The following is a 22846-nucleotide window of genomic DNA, read 5'->3' as shown; positions in this document are numbered from 1 at the left end:
TGATCTAGAAAAATGGCTGAATGTTTTTGTTTCAATCCGTTTGCATCTTGTAAGATCTTGTTCTTAAAGAACTTGCAAAAGAATGAAATGCAGGGGTTAGTCAGAACTGTCTGGTTAGAAGGGGGGTGGAATTCCTGTAATTAGAGGGAGTGCTTCATACTTTTATGCAAACCAGTAAGAAATTCTAAGGGAACTGGGCTTTTTTTGTTGTTGTTAAATGGCGCTGAGCCAAGATCATCTAAAAGAAGACAGACCAAGACAATTTTTGAGTTTGCTCGTCTTTTGTTCTGTTTCGCTTAGCACAGTGGCCATCCGACCAATTACTTAGATGCTGATGGCGTGTGGTTTCAAACGGTTCCCTCTTTATTTTAAGGAAGCTTGCACCCCTAACCATTCACAGTCTGTTGTTTTAAACTAGCAACCCCCCTCATAGTGACACAGAAAATTCCAATATAAGAATCACAAGATCATCAATAACATGCTCAGTGTTGAAGAGTCTAACACAGCACTCCCCAATGTAGAACCATAAGAAGGACGTCTAATTGATTTTTAAGGATTTCATTCATTAGAAACTACTCTTCATAAGAGTCACATAAAAGAACATTTACTTCTAATGACATGAAAATGTCATTAGCATCTCAAAAGCATCAAAACACTGAATAGTCATACACTTCTATAGGTATTTTGAAGTTAATTGACAGAGAAGTGCCATTCGCCAAAGAATTAGTCAAGTCAGGATATTTTCTTCTCTTCCATAAATTCCTGAGTTGCAATTAAGAAAACAAACTGTATGGTGAAAACATTGCAATTTGACTGACTGACTGAAAGCGAAGAGGAACTACTTCATAAGATTATAGAAGCCCGAGTTATAGCTCTTGTCACCGAGTCCTGGTTATTCTTACAAACTGTCTTTAGCGTTAAGTGAAAATATGGCATGCTACTCAACCATGGCATGAACTACAGGAAACATTAAAGCAAGTCACCAATCTTGGCTGTACAAATTGGCAACAATGAAAATGCTCGCATTCAGTGTGAGGTCGCAGGTGTTACAATGTGCTGCCTAGTGAGAGTGCAAACGATATAACCTTTGCTTTACTTAACCAACTGAATGCACACACCGTTATTTCAACACTTTCTCTTTTACCACTTCCTGTGCAAGTGCGCAAAAAGATATATATGTAGGAGTGTATAAAGACAGACACATACATGAGGATTCTTCAAATTCTTTAAAAAGTTTGTAAGAAATGCATGCTACGCAGTTTTTACAAGTGTCTATACCAAATAAATTTATCCTTTAACCCATTTTTTCACAAGCTTTTTGAAGTCTCTTTGTATATATACTTCAAGAGATTTCATGTAGCACTGCAAGAAAAGGTTAAAAAAATCCATTATTAAAATGAATTTTTTAAAAAGTGGTGAAAAATCCCCTAGTCCCATATAATTTTTTTTAAGATCTATTCATTTTTGTTGGAAAGCCAGATATACAGGGGAGGAGAGACAGAGACGAAGATCTTCCGTCTGTTGATTTACTCCTGAGGTAGCCACAACAGCCGGAATTGATTTGGTCCGAAGCCAGGAGCCAGGAGCTTCTTCCTGGTCTCCCACATAGGTGCAGGGTCCCAAGCCTTTGGGCTGTCCTCTACTGCTTTCCCAGGCCACAAGCAGAGAGCTGGATGGGGAGTGGGGTCGCTGGGACATGAACCGGTACCTATATGGGATGTCAGTACATGCAAGGTGAGGACTTTAGCCACTAGGCTACCACACCAGGTCCGCGGTTTTTTTTTAATGGAGTACATCTGTGTATGTTGATCTGTGGAATCAGAGGTATACATACAGACATATAAATGTAGATATAAGCACTTGCATACATCTCTACTTCTTCATAAACACTGGAACAATTCTATAAGAACATGCAGCCATCACTGAATAACCACAGCCTTTGATCAGTGTCACAGAATGTCACACGGCTTGCTCTCCGGATTCCACTTAAGCTATGCCATTTGTCTCCTGCCATCTGTCTCCATTCACCTTTCTAGTTTTCTCCATAACTCACTGTTCTCTTCCTTTCTATCAGGTTGGGCAAGCCACAACCTTCTTTTCTGGTATCTTTTACTCTTAGACTGACCACGTGGTGGGTACGTAAGTTAGTGTCTAAGGAATGCTTTGAAAAGTGAAAAGGTTTTGAAGTCAGGGCTTTGCAGGTCTGGGAGTGCCCCAAGATACCTCCTCCAGGGCGTGGTCACTGCTCACACCTTCACTACTAGACACGCATGCCAGCTTTGTCTGGGGTATGCACTAACAATGCAATGTATGCTATTGCACCTAATGTGTAAGTGGGTCATGAGACCATCCTGTTGCTTCCACGAAGAAGTCTTAGGCTAATGGGAGAAGACAGAGGCTTTGGAAACTTGACTGTAAGCCACAGTTCTCCCAAGGGCTGGCTCATCCAGTCTGAGAAGCCACAAGTAAAACCCTTTTCTGTTTCTTACTCACATTTATCCAACCAATACTTGTTAAGTACCACTGTGTGTGAGGCACTCTAGAAGGACACTCTCTTCATCCTAAGCAAACTAGTGTCAGTTCCTGAGTCAATCATCTTAATACCCTTACTGCTCTAACATGGCTCATTAATCTAGTGGGCTTTCATGTGCCCTTGCTTTCTGCATGATGCTTATTTACATATACAGATTTTTCACAGTTCACTCGTTTCCATAATCAATCATCCCAGCAGTGTGTCTAGTTGCCATAAGCATTTCACAATCTTCCCACAAATCCTAGCATGCTTAAATGCTGACTGCATTGCACATGCACACCCTGAAATTTACCTTTTGTTTTTTCAGAATTAGCACACTGTCAGAATTTATCAAGTACTACTTATGTAAAACTGTTCTTGGGGTAATTTCATAGTAATTAAGTATATGACAGTAATTAAGGATTTCTCTGAATCTAATCATCAATCCCTCGTACCATGTAAGCATTAATAACCTCATGTCTGATACCGAAAATTATGCCTGATTATGACTGCTGCGGATAACATCAGAATCACATCAAGTGTACGGATTGGCTCACCTTTTTCCGAGTATGTCACAACTTTCTCAGGGACGTCTAGTACTCTGCTGATTTATAATCAGTTCTATTTGTCTTTCCCAGAAGTTGTGACACGAACATAAGCTCCAAGCAATATGATTTCTAGACTTAACTACTGCTTTATTTCACAACTTCACAGAGGCAGTTGGTTACAACTATACTCTCCGCAGACGGAAGGATGCCGATCGTCTTGAAGACCTGTCTTTAAGAGAATATCCTTTACTGATTGAACACTATCAGTCCTGAGCTGATCAGTTATGGCTGTAACCCCGTAGGACTTAGTTAGCAAAGCCCCACTGTACAATCAACTGTGAGTGAATCACCAACAGAGGAAGAAGTTGGTTAAACTTGTACCTGTCACCTCATTTTCATGGGAACAGCAAAGTTCTGAGATTTCTGTAACGGCAAAGATGCTTGGGCTCCTTAGTGGGACAAGCCCACTTATAAGGTGCTTTGTTCTTAGAAGCTGTGGGTGGCTGGAGACCCTTTGTTCTCTGATGCAGTCAATTTGAACTGGGCTGACAAGCTTACAGCTCCATACTGAGGTAAGAAAATGCCGCCATTGTCTGGGACCTGGCCAGCCTGCTTCTTCAATCCTGAAAAAGGCTGTTTAGAAACCCAGCAGCCATGACCAAGGCTCCCATTTCCCACTGTGCTGCCATGCTGGTAGAAAACAACCCAGCCTGAGGAGGGAGCCTTGTGGGGTTTTCCTAATGAGACTGAATAACTGGACCATGGATGATGGGAATCTGGGTGTTGGCAACCGGAAAGGCCAAGGGGTAAAAATGAGAACAAGGCAGAGAAAGTGCAGCCAAACCAACAGAGTGGAGGAGAGGGGTGGAAACATGGGGCAGACGTTGAAAAAGAAACTACTACGCTCAACCACTCATTTCCAAGAAATGAATCTGAAAGTTACAGAATGCTAGTTGCATTTTAAAGATAGATAACCAGGTCCAAGATGATTTGGCAGACCCTGTAGTGTAGGCAGTCCAGCAAACATTATTATCAGCACTTCAGTTTCGTTAAGCATGGCAAGGCATTACAGCACCTATCATGTCAGACTCCCTTGTATCTATGGGTAACTGTGTGTGACTAAGGCAGGGATACCCTGTTCTTCCTTCTTCATCTTCTCTCCCTATGAGGGACAAGAAGTGGAGAAAACTAGCATTCATTCAGGACCAAGAACAGAGTTCCCTGTTGAAGCCAGCAAAGCAGAAGGGTGTTCAGCACTGCTTGCTGGGACTTCTTGCTACACAACCTTAGTGTTGCTGTTCTAAGACCATAAGTAAATCCTGCACACTCATATGCTTTGCAAACTAAAGCAAAAATAACAGGGTCTCTGGAAACTAGGATTGGGACAGATCTCTCAAAATTGATTAGAATTATTTTGCTATAGGATTAAACAATATCCAAGAGGGAGCTGGGGCAGCTAAGGTCAACCAGTTTTGTGGTTATCTGCTCTTGGGTAGATACCAAAATGCCCCAAAAGATGTTAACGAGAAATGCCCCTAGGAGGGAGTGGGACATACCATTACCTGAGGACCATGCAAGGCTAAGCATGCACCTCTCTGGGGAGGGAGCTTCTGGGGTTGTGCTCACTTGAAGCTGTTCTAAAGTAGGGCAAAAAGGATAGGTGCCGGAGTAGCAGCTTGGGTGAGCATTCCTTCATTTTCCTTCTTTTCTTGCTATACCAGATATCCTTGCCTAGGCAAAGTTGTGAATGAATGAGCACAATTCCACGTTACTACAACACTGTCAACCCATTGGCTCTGAGTGAAATGGTCAATTGGTCAATTGGTGAACAAACTGAACAGACCTCATCTGCTTCTTTATTTTTGAAAACAAAGGCCTTTCAGTTCTCGTTTTGATGGCCTGATACAAGAGCAAGTACACACAGGTATTTACATTTCTCTAGAGAAAAACACAAACAGTTATTTTAGAAACTTGCTAATGAAGAACTGAGCTTAGAAATGTGGATCTCTTACCAAAATGGTTATTTACTGCTCGGAAGAGGCAGCTGTGCTCAAACATTCTTCAATGTCTCAGAATCCAACTCTTTAAATATACAGTGATGTAATTTCTCCCTGATCTCTCCTTACTTTGGGGAGAAAGGAGACTGGAGTGATGATGTTCATGAAAGCTATGGAATTCTTGAAAAAGACAACACTAACTCACTGCACTTACCATGTTAGAAACCCTGAGTATTTTGGGCTATTAAAGCCAAATTCTAGCGCCCAGCACAATAGCCTAGTGGCTAAAGCCCACGCCTTGCATGTGCTGAGATCCCTATAGGCACCAGTTTTTATCCCAGCTGCTCAACTTACCTTCCAGCTCTCTGTTTGTGGCCTGGGAAAACAGTCGGGGGATGGCCCAAAGCCTTGGGATGCTGCACTGGCAAGGGAGACCCAGAAGAAGCACCAGGCTCCTGGCTACAGATATGCTGAGATCTCGATGTTGAGGGAGTGAACCAGCGCAGGGGAGATTTTTCTTCATCTCTTTCTTTTTGTGAATCTGCCTTTCCAGTAAAAATAAATAAATCTTTTTTTTCTGTTAAATTCTAATAGGGGATGGAGCACCCTGGTACCAGTATACTATGTAATTCCATGCAACAAACTCCTCCAACAAAATCAGAAAAAGGCACAGTTCATGAAGAAGGTCTCTTCTTGCTCTTAATGCTCCAACAGTGAGTGAAAAAACAGTAGACAAATGTTGTCCTTATTCTAAGGGATAACTGATGTTCAGAAAATTCCAGAGTAACACTTTCAGACCAATGTTTACAGGAGGCAGTAAAGCCACATTTGGGTTTCTGCCCCTTAGCTACTAGCAGACATAAAGAAGCTAACACATGGGCAATCCCTTTACAAAGTCATCCCAGTAGACTCTTGCCCATGTCCCGAGAGGAAGTCAAAATTTCTCAATTTTCCTAGCCATCTCCTCAATCTCTTTTCAGGGCTGAAGCAAGACATTTCTCAATGGTCAAGGGAAGCTTCAGTCATTAAATCTAAAAGTTAAAAAATAAACCCAACAACTTCAACTTGAGTCACAAGTATTTATCTGGAACAAAAGAGTACTTGGCCAAGAGGCAGGGCACAATGGGAGGGTAGATTCCATTTTCAGTGCCCCTTCATTTCATTGTCCAATCACTAACTCAGTACTAGTTATCAAATGCCTACTTTGCACCAAGTATTATGATTGCCCTAGAGCTACAAACACTACTCTAACTCACAAAAAAACAATAAAAGAAGGGCATGAAAGGTGTCAAATTAAGTCAGCGCCTACTCTTTTGCCAGGTGCTTCTCCTATGGAATTCTCCTAACAAAGGCTAACAGAGGGTGGAAGAGACTCTCCCTACTTAACAAACCTGAACCGAGACTAAATAACAATTAAATAATAATGATTGATTAATAGTCATTATTAATAATTAATAATAATAGATTAATAATTAATAATTGAATAATAATTAAATAATAATTATTGATTAATAATTGAGACTAAATATTTGTGTGTTGAGCCACACAATTCAGATTGGAGTGATATCAGCATTCAAATGGATCTAAAGCAAAAACTCCATTTAAAAATTTCTTAGGAAAATGGAAAGAAGAAGAAATCATCCATTATCCTATCACTTCAATGTAAAAGCTGCTAATACTTTAAAGAATTTCCCTCTCACTTTTTTTTCTGCACATAGGTTAATTTTTAAATTTTTAGAAATGTATTTTCTAGTTGAATTCAAGGCATGCTATAATTCCACTTCATTGAACTATGACACTGTTGACTGTGAAACACTCTATTATTGTGCAGAGCACCAGAAAGAAAAAAACATCGTCAATTATACAATGTCGCTGTGAGATATTTTCAGATTTCAGCAATGTTAAAAAGTAAGGGTGCAAAAAAAATCTCCTCAAAAATCAGGTGTCATAGTTAGTGGCTTATTCTGTATTCCATGTTGCCCTGCCTGAGTGACAGGTACAGATGAACCCAAAGGACAGAGGTTTCGGTCTTCCACGTATTGGGCAAGCTCTTACATCAGGCTGGGAGCTCCCTTCACAAGGAAGAAGACTCTGTTTTATTTCTATACACACTTGTTGCTTTGTTTTATGCATCTGGAACTCTAGAAATATTTTCTTTGGTTGAATAAACATAATGAAAGCTTGCAAAAAAAAGTTACAAAGCAAGGTAAAAATGTCTAGAGGCCTGAACAATGGTGGAGTTCTATACTTTGTGTGGTGGGGAGGGAAGCAAGCATTTCAAGTAGTTATTAGCAGGAAAGCAGGGAGAGGAGGAGCTGGATGGAACTAGGATCCAGAAGCAGTGGCCCACCCTCCTTCTATTACCTCCTATTTGCTGTTTAGGTCCCTATTTTTTTTCAAAATGTATTTATTTTTATTGGAAAGTGACAGAAGGAGAAACAGAGAGAAAGGTCTTTCATCCACTGATTCACTCCCTAACTGGCTGAATGGTTGGAGATGCGCCAATCCAAAACCAGGAGCCAGGAACCCTTTCTAGGTCTCTCACGTGGGTGCAGGGTACCAAGGCTTGGCGCTGTCCTTGACTGCTTTCCCAGGTCACAAGCAGGGAGCTGGATGGGAAGCGTGACTGGTTGGATTAGAACTGGTGCCCATATGAGATCCTTGTGCATGCAAGGTGAGGATTTATCCCCTAGGCTATATTGCCAGGTTCAGGCCCTTATTTTGTAATATTATTCTCAAGTTGAGTATCATAACACTTAGTATTAACTTTTGTAATTTCTCATAGACATTCATTTCAGTTCAAATATTGATTTAGATGTGTTAGGGGACACCATCTCCTAATACTAAGTAACTTCTAGGCAATAAGTCGGTAAACAGTGGATGGAAGGCACTCATGTTTTTCAGAAGAAGTTGAAAAGCTCCTATGGCACGGACAGTGTCTCTTCTGCTAATAGAATGTCTCACTACTCCAGGAAGTAAAAGATGATGAAAGTTGGCATATTTGGCAGCTCATGTTTCTATGGAAATTTATCCAGGATGTGTCTGAATTTGGCAAAATGGAATCAGATAAACAAAAGAGACTCAGTCAGCTTCGGTTCTCCATGATGCTTCTGGTAAAACACAAGATGTCTCCATGCTGAGAGCTGTTGACATTTCTTTAATTCTTCCTGCTCCTCATGAATGTGTCCACTACACGTGGAGGATTGTGGTCTCCAAGAGAAATGACGGTGGATCCAAGTTACTACACTGGATAGAAAGACTACATCGACCAGCAAGCAGGTGTTCTATCTGTAGGTAAGCACACACAAGGCAGAGGCAGAGGACGTACTGGCAGAGATGTCCTGGCAGGTGCTATCTGATCAGAGTTGAAATCCAGGAGAGATCACCCTGGTGGTTTGGGTGTGGGGTAGGGGTAAGCGGTGCATCAGCAAAGGCTCCAGGAAGGAGGGGTCCTTTCCTCTGGGCCTTGGAGGACACAGAACCACTGGCATATGGGAATGGGAGCAAGAATTAGGAGAGGCAAGGCTTGCAGAGACACAAGGACTCTCCCATGACTTCCTTTTCCAAGGGATGTTTATTGTTTAGGAAGGAGAGACACTGTTGCTAGGGCCTGTCTATGGGGTAGGAGAGTACTCGGTCTGTGAAGTGATCCTTGCCTTGGGCTGACCAGTTTGGGTGTCACAAATCATACCAACCCCTGGGGGGGGGGCGGTGGGTTAACGCCAGGAAAATATGATTGGATTTCATGCCTCTTAAGTGTGAAATTTTAGAGGAGAATTGTAAAAGCTCAAGTCGGATGCATAACAGAACATCTGAAATCCACAGCTGGTAACTAAGGCACTGGACAGCAAGCAACAACACAACAGCCCCGGTCTGGACTCCAGGAGCCGTGGGGACGCCTCACTTACCATGCACGTGGATGCCATTTGGTTGAAAGGAAGAGTTTGTTTCTGGCTGATAGGACTTGAGGTGCGCACCGGAGAGCTGCTGGGGATGGGGAGGCGGCGCTCTCTGCAGGATGGATGAGGGAGGCGGGACTCGCCGGGGACTGATGTGGTGAGGAGATGGGACTGAAGGCACAAACCTGAGAAAACACCAGTACAGGGACCTGAAGGAGCAGTCACAAAGGGAAACTCCCCAATGCCAAATCCTAACTTCTCACTCTAACTACACGTGCGGGTGACAACAGCCTGCTTTGAAAAAAATCAAAACCCAAGCCCTTCAAGACCTTTCTCTCCTGCTTCTCATCACTGGAATCCCAATTGAGATGCTGAGGGAATAAAAGAGACCCACAAAGGGAAGAGTCGGCACAGTTTGAATTTGCGAAGCTTCTTAAACTACATTTCAAACGCTTTGGGTTTGGTACAATTCAAAGCACATTTTTACCAGTTCCCCCCCCCCTCCTTTTTTTTGCTGCTAATTTTTAAATCCGTTTGCATTTTAGGGGGAAATGTGATCCGTATGTGGCTGAATCATTTACACTTAGCTCATAAACATTTTGTTTTGTAAGACATATCTGAGGTCCAAGAAGTGTTACAAGTCTTTATTACAAGCCTCTCAAATCCTGTTCTCTCTAAACAATACATCTTCTTCTGCCAAGAACACAGGAACTTAAACTTCAAAGGTCAAGGGAGGTTGGAAACCCAGAATTCAAGAGATCTGTGTGGGTTCTGGGTTTGGCAAAGAACATTCCAGAGGGTGAAGTAAGAAAAGATGTAAGAACATTTTTCACAGTCACATGTGCCCATCACATGCAGACTCTTGGTCGCTTTTGAGGGGGTACATATTATTGGCATTTAAAGAAGGTTACATCATCAAGTAGCCTGACACACAAACTGGATGTCTGTACATCGATCTTCTAATATAAGTGAGAATCGGCAGGGACCAGTTCGGTAGGCTTAAAACGATGGTTTATACACTATGGGGGGAAAGGAGAGGTATAGTTGGGCAATGCCCACTGAGAACCAAAATAATAACTGCGTTTGCCAACTGGGTGGGGGCTGGCACAGGTGTGGCAGAAACAAGGAGCAGACTCAATTCAACAACACAATTTTAAGCAGGTTACATTGACAACGGATTGCCAGTTCTCCCCCACCGCCCCCAAAGGTCTATCAAACTTTGAGCCCGCGTTTCTTACATTGCATAGAAAATAGGATTTGCTGTGCACTCACATGTATAGGCTACCATCTGTTTACACCACTTGTTTCACGGGAACAAACAACTTCACTTGGCTGGGTTTTTCTGCAGAGCCATCAATGATAAAAAGGGAAGATCAACCAGTCAAGATTATAAGAAAAATGTGAAACATCCTGGACTGGTATAGCTAATAAGACTATATCTCCATTTGTTTCACAGCAGCGAAAAACCTTGGGATGAAATTCTGTGTTCTTCTATCTGGTTCCTTCCACCGAAAGTGTGGGGGGTGGCTATAGAAGAAGCTGATTGGGAGCTAAGAAGCGATTTAGGGAAGAGAAGCAACTGTTCTGGATGAACAAGCCTGGTTAACTGGTCACGTGCATTACCATTCTACTGAAAGACAGTAGTCCTATGCCAGGGAAACATGTATTTCCCCAGGATATCATCTTATACAAAATTATCCTGCAGTGACGTGCTGAATGGCACGTCAAGAAAACATAGAAAGTGAATTCGCTCTTTCTTGTACAGCAGGAAGCCTTATATGAAGGCCACTGGAGGTAAATACATCCTTCCCGGACCTCACAATTTGCTCTGAGATGGTTAGAGGGAATCAAGAATCCCAGATTTTAGGGACAGAAAAAGTCCACAGTATCATCCGACCCACAAGTCCCCTGGTTCTTACAGATCTCCAGGGACGGAGGGAGATGGGATTTAAATCGCAAGGCAACCCATGTCACTACTGAACAGTCACCAATGGTGCCTCAGTTTTGTTTTATGAGGAATGGAGCAGAATCTCTGCATCGATTCCCCAAGTCTATGGCTTTATTTGGGAACCCGAGATGCAAAGGGATCCACCTGGTTTTCTTGATCTTTCCTTCTGGTGTTTGTGTGTGTGTGCGCGTGTGTGTGTGTGTGTGTGTGTGTGTGTGTGTACTGAGAACTCATGGGGCAGAGGGATGTGTGGCTGGAGAAGCCAGCAGGAGTTAGTATGAATCTTACACAGTTTTCTGATGGAAGAGAATCATTTTGTTTCACAATCCCTGACTGTTGAGCACAGTAAACATGACTCATGAACATGAGTTTAACGAACTGTGAATAGAAAAGCTGGAAAAAAGGGGAAGGAAGCAAAGATTCTTATCAGTATGAAACCTTAGGCCTTCATGTTTGAAGTACCATGGCCAACAGGTAAGTCATGGTCAATAGCGTTAGAAGGAGGATACATTCAACCAACCTGAAGGAATATCCATTTGAATACTTTAAGAGTCATCTTTAATTCTGGCTCCACATCGTTAGAGAAGCTACACACACACACACACACACACACACACACACACACACACACACTGCTTCCTTAATTACATATTATTCTTACTTATCCATTCATGGGCTTTCTAATCTTTGACCCTTACTCATTATCATGACAACACTAAGTAAGGAAAAAAAAAATGATAGGCACAGCAGAGACCCAGGAAAACAAAATTTATGCCTTTGGCTGACTCTACAATTTTGCTTTCGGTGACTCATACTGTATTTGTCTCTATGTATTCAAATAAATGAGATTATGTGGTATAAAGCAATTTCAAAACATGGGATTTCACTCCATATAAAACAAATCATTCAACAAAAATGAGTCTACATGAAGTAAATGTATTCCCAAAGCAGACTCTGATTTGGAAAAAGAATTAAATATTTTTATACCTGTAGGGAAGAGGAACGTGATGGAAAGTGATCACGATTATCTACACCATTGTTAGCAACCAGGAAGTAAATAACCCATCACTAAAATATCCTGTATAAGAGGTGTATAAATAGGATTGATTTCCAAGTACAGCCAAGAGAACCGGTTTTATAATCACCTAGGAAAACTTTGTTTTATTTCATTCATTCAATTCTCACCTCTCTACTAATGTACATGTCATTTTCATAAAGTTGGTTACCATTGAAGCAATTCATAGTAGAGTCAAAACACAAGTTAACACTGGAGGAGGGCACAGAAGAGATGCTGAAGAGAGTCCCTCTGTTAGAAGCAAGACCATAGGACAGCTTTTGAAAATGCTCTGGCAACTCACAGCAAGAGCTGCCAGGAAATGACTTTAAAAGCCATAAGAACTTAGGACACAGCAAGCAGAGCACACGCAGGTTAGACTAGAAGTTCACCTTTCTTAGGACTGTCGTAGGTAGGGTCAAGGTCTTGGAAGAACAACAACTTCTAATTTTGCACACTTACACACACACATATACACCCTAAAATGAATATGCTCTGAATAGTGTGGTCCAAAAAGTTAAGCAAGATTTTGTTCAAAATGAAAAGGAAAAGTGAATTTAAAAAAAATGATGGCAAAATACAAACTTTCGATTCTAAGCTAGACTTTAATGGTTTACAATTTATCTTCTGTGCAGTATCTCACTCCTAAATTACATCAGACCAAGATGACATCACGTCAATTCATTCTGAGTTGCCATGTATCTAAGATTGATCATTTGAAATCCCTTAAGGTCTCAAGCCGACAATTCAGATATTTTATACCACTCAGCTTACTAGTCTTTTGTTATGTCTTTTCTACTTCTATGAAATAGATGATTATTGTGTCAACAGGCAATATCACAGACTAGAATAACAATAGAAGAATCACTGCTTACCAGAAACACATCACAAACAAGCAAACCAGAGAAGTGACTCAACCATTTCCATTCATTCCGTGGAGTAGTTTGTATAACCTTAGCCTGAGCAATGGTTTGCCAAAAAAACAAAAATGGGGATAGAGGGACAGGTTTTTAAGACTCATGGAAGAATCTCTGGGGAAGAGAGTTTAAAAGCTCTTATAAATATTTATCTTTCAATGCCTTAAAAATGGCTGGTGGGTGATAGTATTTACTTGGCCCTGTGCTTAGCTTCCTGAGCAGTCGCCCTCTGCTTGCCCCACCCTAACCCTCTGCTGTCATCCAGTTCCTGACTTTGCAATGAGTTGGACCACAGTCAGACTCGTCATCTTTCCACTAACTACACTACTCAACAGTAGACTGTTTCATAGAGCAGGAGGTTTCAAATGAGATGTGGACACTGTTGAGGTTCATCTACAACAGGAGACCACAGATGGACAACTAGGTGACAGAGGGTCCAGAAATCAGGGTGAGCTGAATTTGGATCTTGGCCCTGTCCTTGACTAGCTGGGTACCCTGAGTAAATCTTCTAACTTCTCCAAAGCCTGAATTACAAGCATAAAATGAAGATCATCTCAGCTTTCACTGGGCACTGTGAAGTCTGCTCAAGGCACATCTATTGAATTCTGATAGAGCACATGCCACTTTTCCAAGCATCAGGGAATGATCCAACAAGGGACCCAGATCTCTGTCTTCATGGAACTCACATTTTCCCTGGGTGATGGCAGGCAATGAACAAATCTAAGTAGGCAGTTTATGTTTGGGAAAGAGAAGTGAGGAGAGAAAAAAAAAAGAGAAGGGAGATATGGTAAGTCAGGGATACTGAAGTGTTTAAAATAAAGAATGCCTGACACCTTTCAGGTGATCAACACATGTACAGGGAACGATGGATGTACTGTGTAATAAAGGCATCTCTGACATTAACCTGTACTCCAGGTGCTTGACAGGTAGAAAGGATTTTGATTCCAGTGCCATATTCAAAAACCTATTGAGTTCTTAGTAAAAAGAATTCTGACTCTTTGTTCTTTGACTATTCAGATGTGAAAGCGAAGATGTAAAGAAAGTATTTATACATCTGGTTAATTTTCTATTTACTGATTGGGCCCGGCGTGGTAGTCTAGTGGCTGAAAGTGTTTGCTTTGCATGCACCTGGATCCAATATGTGCACTGTTTTGTGTCCCGGCTGCTCCACTTCCCTTCCAACTCCCTGCTTGTGGCCAAGGAGGGCAGCAGAGGATGGCCCAAAGCCTTGGGACCCTGTACCCATGTGGGAGGCTTGGAAGAGCTCCTGACTCCTGGCTTCAGCTTGGCTCAACTCCAGCCATTGTGGACACTTGAGGAGTGAACCAGCAGATGGAAAATTTTTCTCTCTGCAATCTGACTTTCCAGTGAAAATAAATAAATCTTTAAAAATATATATATATATATATATATTGATTAATGTAAATGGCAGAGAGACATAGAAGAGAGAGTAGAGACTGCCTCACTTTCAGTCTTCCAACATCAGGATAAGGTCAGAGTGAAGCCCTGTGCCTGGAATCCTATCTTAGTCTCCACTGTGGGTAGCAGGAGCCCAAAGACTTGGGCCATCATCTGCTGCCCTTCCAGGCACATGAGCAGGAAGCTGGTTGGGAAGTGGAGTGGTACTCTGATGTGGGATGCTGATGCTGTAAGTGGTGGTTTAACCCTTGGGTTACGATGCAGGCTGCATGAACAGATAATCTTGGTCTTATGTGAGAGTTTCATTTCTTGTTATTGGATTTCCCAATGAGTCTCCTGAGTTGACAAATTCATAACATCATGAACACTATGCCTGGAAGGTAGATGAGAATAGAAGAGGTCTAGAGAGGGAAAAGGATCTGTCCAAATCACCAGGCTGCTAGCTCTCTACATACCACAGATATCATTTTATCTCAACACAGCGAGCAAGACCTGCCTTGTGCAGAGGCAAAGCAAGCCAGAGGAGTGGGACCAGGCAAGATGGCACCTGAGACTTCATCCTCACCCTGGGCAAGGGGTGGAGTGGGACGAAGTATGTCGGCACTCCACTACCTTCAGAACGCTCTGGAAATGCAGGTGTTGCTTTTGCTTCAAGGAATCTGTTCAATCCTGACCTGTGCTTCTTCAGGCATCACCTGTTAGCTTTTCTAGTTGGATAGCTCCATTTAGGGTAGGATATTTCCCATGGTGTAAAAAGTCCAAGGATTTCTATATCAATTCGTATGTTTCTTTCTTTTTTTTTCCCCCCAAATACCACAAGATGTGTTACAGGTCGCACGTGTTTCTTTGTATTCTTTTCCTCCTTTTCATTGAATGCTGTTGGTGTAAGCAGTCCTAGATGGCTGTGTAAGAGAGGTGTTTTAGCAATGCTCCGGAGATCAACCCTTTGAAAACAGGTGTGTTTACACCAACAGTTAAATTAAATGTTGGTTGGTGTGTATTTTGTAGTTTACCTTTCTCTCCCTTACTGGGGTTATGGACCTCCCAAAGAAGGGAGTATGCATTAAAACAGCTTGTTTCATTGTATTCACATAAAAAATATTATTGATTTTCTGCTAGAGAGTAGAAATAATAGATCCAAACTGATCTACAATGGATTTCAGGAGGTATTTTTTTTTAATTTCCCCAAAGAATGACAGAGTATCGTCTATGGTGGTTTTAAAATTCATCTGTGAAAACTAATCAATGAAAAATGGCTTTAGCAGTTGGCAAATCTCGGGGGCGGGGGGGGGGGAAAGAGAATCCTTTTCAAAACCTAAAAAGAAAAGCACAGTTTTAAGGATTTCACATCTGATTTAACATCTAAAAACATCCCACAATGATAATACCCTACTTTGTATAATCAGACAGCACTCCATTTTAGCAGACTTGAGTGGTCTTTATAACGATTTATGAATCACTTCATGGATTCCTGGCTGACTCATCTTGGTGACTATAGTATCTACTTATACTTCCCTTCTGTCTCACAAAAGAGACACTTGGACTGAGTTCAATCCAGATTTGTCCCCAAATGAATCACAGCACGTTACTGGGGGAACTGCAAATTGAATTCGGCTTCTGAGACAATCAAGACCAGCTTTTAGTAATGAAGAAACGGCCGCCGGGAAGTATGGGTAATTGCAACACTGTCCATCTGGGTAGGACCACTGCTGGCCAAGAACTATGTGTCTGTCTGTCCTTAAACAGTCCAAAGGCCAAATCCATTCCCTGGAAGCTGTTTCTGTCTCCTTAGGGAAGCTGGGTCAATATTAACTACAAATAATTCATCAGGTTGGGAAACACCAAGACTCAACAACGATTGCCAGGGGCTACATGAGAACAACAAAATCAAAGCTGTGATGGTGGCCAGAGGTAAAATGATCACTACGGCTTTCTCAAGGGGAATCAGATTCATAATATAGATAGTGTTTGTAGGACCAAAAAGGACAGAGTTCAGCAAGAGTTTTCCCACTTGAACATGGGGAGTGCTGGTTGTTAAGTCAGGATCACAAAACAATCAATGCCCAAGTTTCCTGTGTGTTTTTTTTTTTTTTTTGGTTTGTTTTGTTTTACTGGTAAATGCTGAGACAGCATCCTTAGGATTGTAATATATTCCCTATGGACAGGAAAAGGGAGAAGAACATCCAAGAGATGTCAGAGAAAGAAATTATGTAGGGTGAAGAGCTGGAGTCCTCTGGAATATCTTGTTCACAGAACTGGCTGTGAACCAGCTGTTTGTCTATTTCAGAAACCAACATGATGGGAGAAAGAGAAAAGTCTGATTCTGCCAAATTCTCTTTCAAAAAACATCACTAACCAAAAGAAAATTTGATCAGAGTGGTTCTAGACCTTTATTTTATATATAACTGCTATGGGTCAGGACAAAGAATACCATCTCTTGAGATGCTTTGAATAGGTCAAATCAAGAGGATTAATTCATGGTCCTGAGGCAAAAGGAAGAATCCTTTGTTCAGCATGGTGACAAACATAGCATTCAATTTAATTTGTGAAAGAATCCATCAGATAAAAGAATAACATTCAGAACTGAGTGTAATGAAAATGCCAGATAAGAAACAAGAAAAAAGAAGCACTAGTTTTGTCCAAACATGCAAAAAGGTCTAATAAATACATAAAACATAAGAGAATTCCCTGGTTTCAAAATGAAAACACAACTCTCTAGAAGACTCCGGAAGAACTTGAAGAACAAATGTCAAACATAGTGTTTCCAACGAGCATGGTCAGGTGCCTTTGCAATCCATTGCCAAGTGAGATTGCCATTAATGTGAAAAGAAACTAGCGTGGCCTGGTTTGGCCAGCAATACTATGGGTTGTTCATCTGTATGTTTTTCTCGTTGTTAAAACGTCAGGTGTGACTGTTGTAACTGCCACAGAGGCATCTAGCACTTCACAAAAGAATGAATTGCAGGAAACAGTGTAGAGTTAAAACAGCCATAGTTAAAGGAGGACTTTCGGCTCTTACGGAGCGAAGAGCATGCATCATCATCCACTGTTTACAACCATTTTATATCTGCAGCCATCAACATGTGTTGGCTGTTGTGGTGGGAAAATGGATCTGGTTAATAAATCACTGCTGCTTTGAACATGGATCCCAGCTCAGCATCTTGTCCCAGGTGGAGAAGACATTTGTTCAGTTGGTGTCCATGGCCAGAGGCCATCATTTCTATATGAGCATATGTATTTAGAAACATGACCCTAATCCTAACCTATGAGAAACGTGGCTATAGAAGACAGTTTTTTTTCTCATTGAACAGAAAAACATCCAAAGATAACAACAACAACACAGAAAACAACAACAACAATAACAACAACAACAACAACAACAAAAAACACAGCAGAAAGCCTTTGTAATACAAAGAACTTTCCCTCCTTGTGTCTGCTCACCTTAACAAGGACTGCTCACCACTAAAAAACAGTTCTTCCATTAAACAAAGATGGTCTCAGAACCATCAAGACTCCTGCTTGTCCTGATTCTGGGCTGGAAAAGACCATGACTTCCAGAGCACATGAACACAGAAACAGCCTGTTTCATGTCATCCCGAAGGAATACGTGGTTACCTTGATCAGGCTAGCTGGGCTTTTGGCTCCCTACAACCTGCAGTTTGAGAGAAAGCATGAAAAGGAACCATGGACACATTTGAATAATACCATGGCTTAGTCTGAATTCTATTGTTGTCTCCTGCTAATGCACTAAAGGAGAGGTTTTTAAGAAAAGCAATTCTGTTTTATTCAAAGCCTTCTTTGTTACTGTCATGACTCACTTTCATGACTGAAAATCCAAGAGGACTTAAAAGAAAATCCACTTGGGTTTAACAGGAGGGGGGGTTGTTTGTAGTGTAGGAACAATATCAAGATGGCTGACTTGGCTTTCAGAGCTCCAGATGACTTCCTTGGCACTTAAAAAAGACTTTATTTGATGGACATCCTAAAAGTTGGTTGTTAATTAATCTAAGATGAAAAACTAAAGCACTCTAAAAAAAAAAATACCTGGAAAATAAACTCTAGTGAACAGTTCCTGGAAAATACACTTGCGTGTAATGAGAAGTCAAGTTGTTTGCTGGAGGAAGTGCCACATGAGGTTCCATCATGCTTCCAGATTTCCCATGAAGGGACCTTGTGGAGAACATGGAGGTGGAGGAACAGAAACTATTTGTTGAGGAATACTGTCCCAAAGCAAATAACGGAACCACACTAGTAATAGTATCTTGCAACCACATGCATTCATTTCACAGAATTCCCGGGAAGAGGCAGACAGCAAGCGTCCAGAGACTTCCACTGTAGGAGATTGTAAGAAAGTCTGTCAATAGATTGTAGTTTTAGAGAAGTAAAGTCAAAGAACAAAAACAGAATGGAGCTAATGAAAAGAGTAAACTTGGGGAAGGGAAGGATTCTTTTAAGGTTTAATTATTTTATTGGAAAGAAGATTTACAGAGAGAAGGAGAGACAGGGAAAGATTTTTCATCCCAAATGGTTCACTCCCCAAGTGGCCATAATATACAGAGCTGAACCATTCTGACTCAGCCTCTCAGCCTTTAGAAGCAACACGTGCAAAAGTTCTGGGGCAATATGAGTTGGTGAATTCTAGAGGAGTAAGTGAGCCAGTGTGGACGGAACACATGAAACTAGAGAGACAACAGTAGGAGAATTTAGGTGAGGCCAGATCATCAAGGACTGTGAATACCATACAACACAGTGTGGATTCAATTTTAAGTGCGATGGAGGCACGAGTTGATTTATATCTTAAAGGAGGAGCTCTGTGGAACAAAGGCCCTGGGTGTGCTATTATACTAAAGAGGTGGTGACGGAGGATTCTCTGTAACCACAAACGGATATGAGGATACTAATTAGGAGGAGATGCGAAAAGATGGTGGCTTGAATAGGAGTGAAGAAGTAGTATTAAGTATGTGATGTATTTGGAATGTTGAGTTACATATTCAAAAGATGTAATAGCATTTGGGAAAAGGAAGACATCAAAGTTGATTCCTAAGGCTTTTAAGGTTTTTAATAGTAAGTTGAAGAAAACCTTGTAGACTTAACTCTCAATTTCCCTCTATTATCAAGAAACAGATTTAGACTCGGAAAATGATGCTCGTACAATTCTGCAAACTCCATGGATGCTTAATTCTGAAACATATTAGAGAAGATGAAGGAAACCAGCTCACTAATGTTTTCTCGAACAACCTGAAGCCAGGGGCCAGGAGCCTCCTCTGGGACTTGAAATAAACTTTCACTGCTTTCCCAGGCCATAAGCAGGGATCTAGACTGGAAGTAGAGCAGTCAAGACAGGAATTGGCAACCATATAGGATACCAGTGGTGAGGCAGAAGCTTAGCCTCCTACGCCACAGTGTGGGCCCTAAGGATCCTACAGTTATTGATCCCGAATGTCTGTGGAAGCCACGTTTCTAGAATGAAACCGACTCTACAATGAGTTGCTAAAGGAGCACAGTAGTGTGATGTCTTTGCAGAAAGTATTGCTGCCTACCATTCTACTGTAAGAATATGCGGGTGTTAACATACAGTCTGATCAGAATGGCTCCTGAGGCTTATGTCTGGTGTTTTCACTGTGGCTTTGCTCGATTATTTTCAAAGAGCAAGACTAACTAAGGTTATTGTCTTGCTTGTGGTGATTCGCTGCCCTAAGTTCGGTATGTTTCAAAGTAGTTACTTTCCCACATGTTGGGAAGCCTTCTCAGCACGCTGCTCACAGTCCTACCAGGCACACCTATATGAAGACCTAGCCAAGTGGACAATCTTGGCCACATCCATGATTTTGATGATGTACAGGACACGAGTGAGGCCATGTGTATTACTGTGCTGAGCTCTCGTGCCCAGAAGTTCATTACTTAGCACAGAGGTAACTGTTTTTTTTTTTTTTTTTTTTTTGGACATATAATGACTCATCAAAGCTCTGGTAAGTCATGACTGTAACAAAATACAAGCTTGGCATTGTTAAGGGATAAAACTGTACTTTCAATTTATACTGAACAGGAAAAGGACATAAGCTGCACTGTGCTGCCTCAGCAGTCTGGGAGCGACAAAGGGCAACCTTTAGTTGCTTGAAGACCACATGAACCAATTTTCCATTTCTTCTGCTGTCAGGCACAGAATGAATGGGTAACTATTTGCAGGTAGACAACAGACATGAAGGGCACTTGGGGTACAGGCTTTGTTGGCCAAGAGATAAAGCCCAAATATTTCATCTGGATTATAAAGTTATCCTCTTCTTTATATACTAAACTCCCCCTTTGTTCTCTTTTCTTCCAGCTTTTGGACACAACCCTTCTTTTGCACAACACTCTTGCTTGTAGACCTGCAGCTTTCAGGCGCCTCACCCTGAATCTCTTCCTCTTTTCCTTCCTTTTCAGTTACTAGGCAAAGCACTCCTTTGGTATGCCTCCATATTCCCTAGTATGATCCTTTCACACTAATCCAAGCTACAATTCCCCCAATGACTTGGTTGTCTCCAAGGATATCCCAGGTTTAAGAGGGCAGGGCTCCTGTTCAGCTTATTTCCCTCTGACTATAGCCTCAGAGTCCAGCCTTGCCCCTAAATACCAGCTAAGTGAAAGACTCAACAGACATAAGGAAGAAACAGATTTTCATAAGGACTGATACTTCTGTGATGCTTATGATCTTTGCACTCATATTGGGAGATAATTAAAAAGGCACAGGGAAGATTATGTGTGTATGTGGAGGGGTGGGTCTATGAAAAAGCTGAGTGGATAAAGATTTCAATGACTCCAAAAGCTCAGAGGAGGGAGAGCTTCGAGGAAGCAGGTGCTCAGATGCTGCAAATTAAGAGAGAAGGATGAGTAACAGGCTTCTAATATTCAAAACCAAAAGAAAGCTGTGCAGACAACATTAGCCCTGGATTGTAGGGAGAAACTCCTAGCAATATGTTTGTGCATGCACGCATAAATCTACATATCAGCGCAATCAGGCATTATAGCAAAGTGTGCACATTACATAAGATGGTGGGCAACTGCCCCTCTCACCAACAGATGAAAAGGACTTCTCTTTTTGGGAGCCCCCTGACTTGCATGGTGGTACTTGACAATGACCTGCTTGCTTTCATTGATCTTGGTGCCTTACCAAAGCTTCTTTAGACCACATCGTGCTATCACTCAGTGCAGGGGTCTCCTGGCATTGGAACGAAACTTAAAGTAGTGAGATGATAATAAAACAGGCAATAAGAATCAAGGAATTGAGCAAAGAATCTGTCTCTGTGAGTGCGTGAGAAGCAGAGAACATTTCCCAAGTTACCCAACAAGCTAAGCAAAGAAGTCTTCAGTCAGATGCAAAGCTTGAATTAAGAGGCAGAAACAAGCAAAATCAAAGAACAGTGAGCAGACTGGCTCGAATAGAAGTGAAGTACTTGATTGAAAATTGTGCCATTCATTGGGAAACAACAGCTGCTGTTACCCTTAGCATCCAGGCCAGCAATGCTCCCAAAAGAGGAATTAGAAGGTGATACCTACAGAGGTTCGTCCTGGCTGCTGAAAGACACAGAAAGACCTCATGTATGTCCGAGAACCTAGGATCCTAGCAACATGACAGCTGAAAGAACTACTGAAGAACAGAGCCCGGCGGCGTGGCCTAGCGGCTAAAGTCCTCGCCTTGAATGAGCCGGGATCCCATATGGGCGCCTGTTCTAAGCCTGGCAGGCTCTGCTTCCCATCCAGCAAAGGTGGACGGCCCAAAATCTTGGGATTCTGCACCCCTACGGGAGACCCAGAAGAGGCTCCTGGCTCCTGGCTTGGGACTGGCACAGCTCTGGCCTTTGCAACCACTTGGGGAGTGAATCATTGGACAGAAGATCTTCCTCTCTGTCTCTCCTCCTCTCTGTATATTTGCCTTTCCAATAAAAATAAATAAATCTTTAAAAAAATATTGAAGAACAGTAAAGCTTCCCAACATTTGATAAGGACTCTAAAAGTTCACACTCCTCACATGGTAGAGATGCTTCAACTTTCTCCAAAACGTTTATTCCCAGTATTTGCTGCTGCTGATTCATGTACTAAATTGTACAGTACCCCCCCAAGACTGCATCTTTTTGGGAGATAGTGGGGGAAGGCAGGGATTTTTTTTTTCCTTTTAAGGTTAATTTTGAAAATGTTTGCCAAATTTGCTTTGTAGAATAGGAACACATATGTATATATACCTTTTTCACATCCTTCCTTCCCCATCAGGTTTTCTCTGACTCAGAAAGGAGGCTCGTGAGAAGCCAATTGGATGTGGTGTCACCACGGTCAACTGTCATGTGATGTAAACAGTCACGTGACTGCACAGCCCACCTAGGTTGTGTCCTGCCATTCTCTTGTGCAAGTGCCACAAATCTAACTGACTTTTCTGGGAGTTACGTTTCTCTGTTTCCAAAAAAAAAAAAAAGGCGGAGGGGGGTGATGGGGGGAATTCTCATCCCTGTTTTTGCTTTTTTTCTTGTCTCACAGACGTATTTCGAAACCCAACAGATGAACATTTCTAAAGACGCTGA

General features: G+C 41.8%; 1 protein-coding gene across 2 annotated transcripts in view; it reads right to left on the bottom strand.

Moving 5' to 3' along the window:
- The window catches only part of GLIS3 (GLIS family zinc finger 3), a 394973-nt gene that overhangs the window by 12135 nt on the left and 359992 nt on the right, over positions 1 to 22846 (bottom strand). For both annotated transcript variants that reach the window (XM_036496801.2, XM_058657335.1), the window contains one exon: positions 8966 to 9141. In XM_036496801.2, the coding sequence (XP_036352694.2) occupies positions 8966 to 9141 (176 nt within the window). The remainder of the gene's footprint in view (positions 1 to 8965; positions 9142 to 22846) is intronic.

The sequence above is a fragment of the Ochotona princeps genome, chromosome 31, assembly GCF_030435755.1.
Source record: "Ochotona princeps isolate mOchPri1 chromosome 31, mOchPri1.hap1, whole genome shotgun sequence".
Lineage (NCBI taxonomy): Eukaryota > Metazoa > Chordata > Mammalia > Lagomorpha > Ochotonidae > Ochotona > Ochotona princeps.
This window is presented reverse-complemented; position numbering and strand designations above follow the sequence as displayed.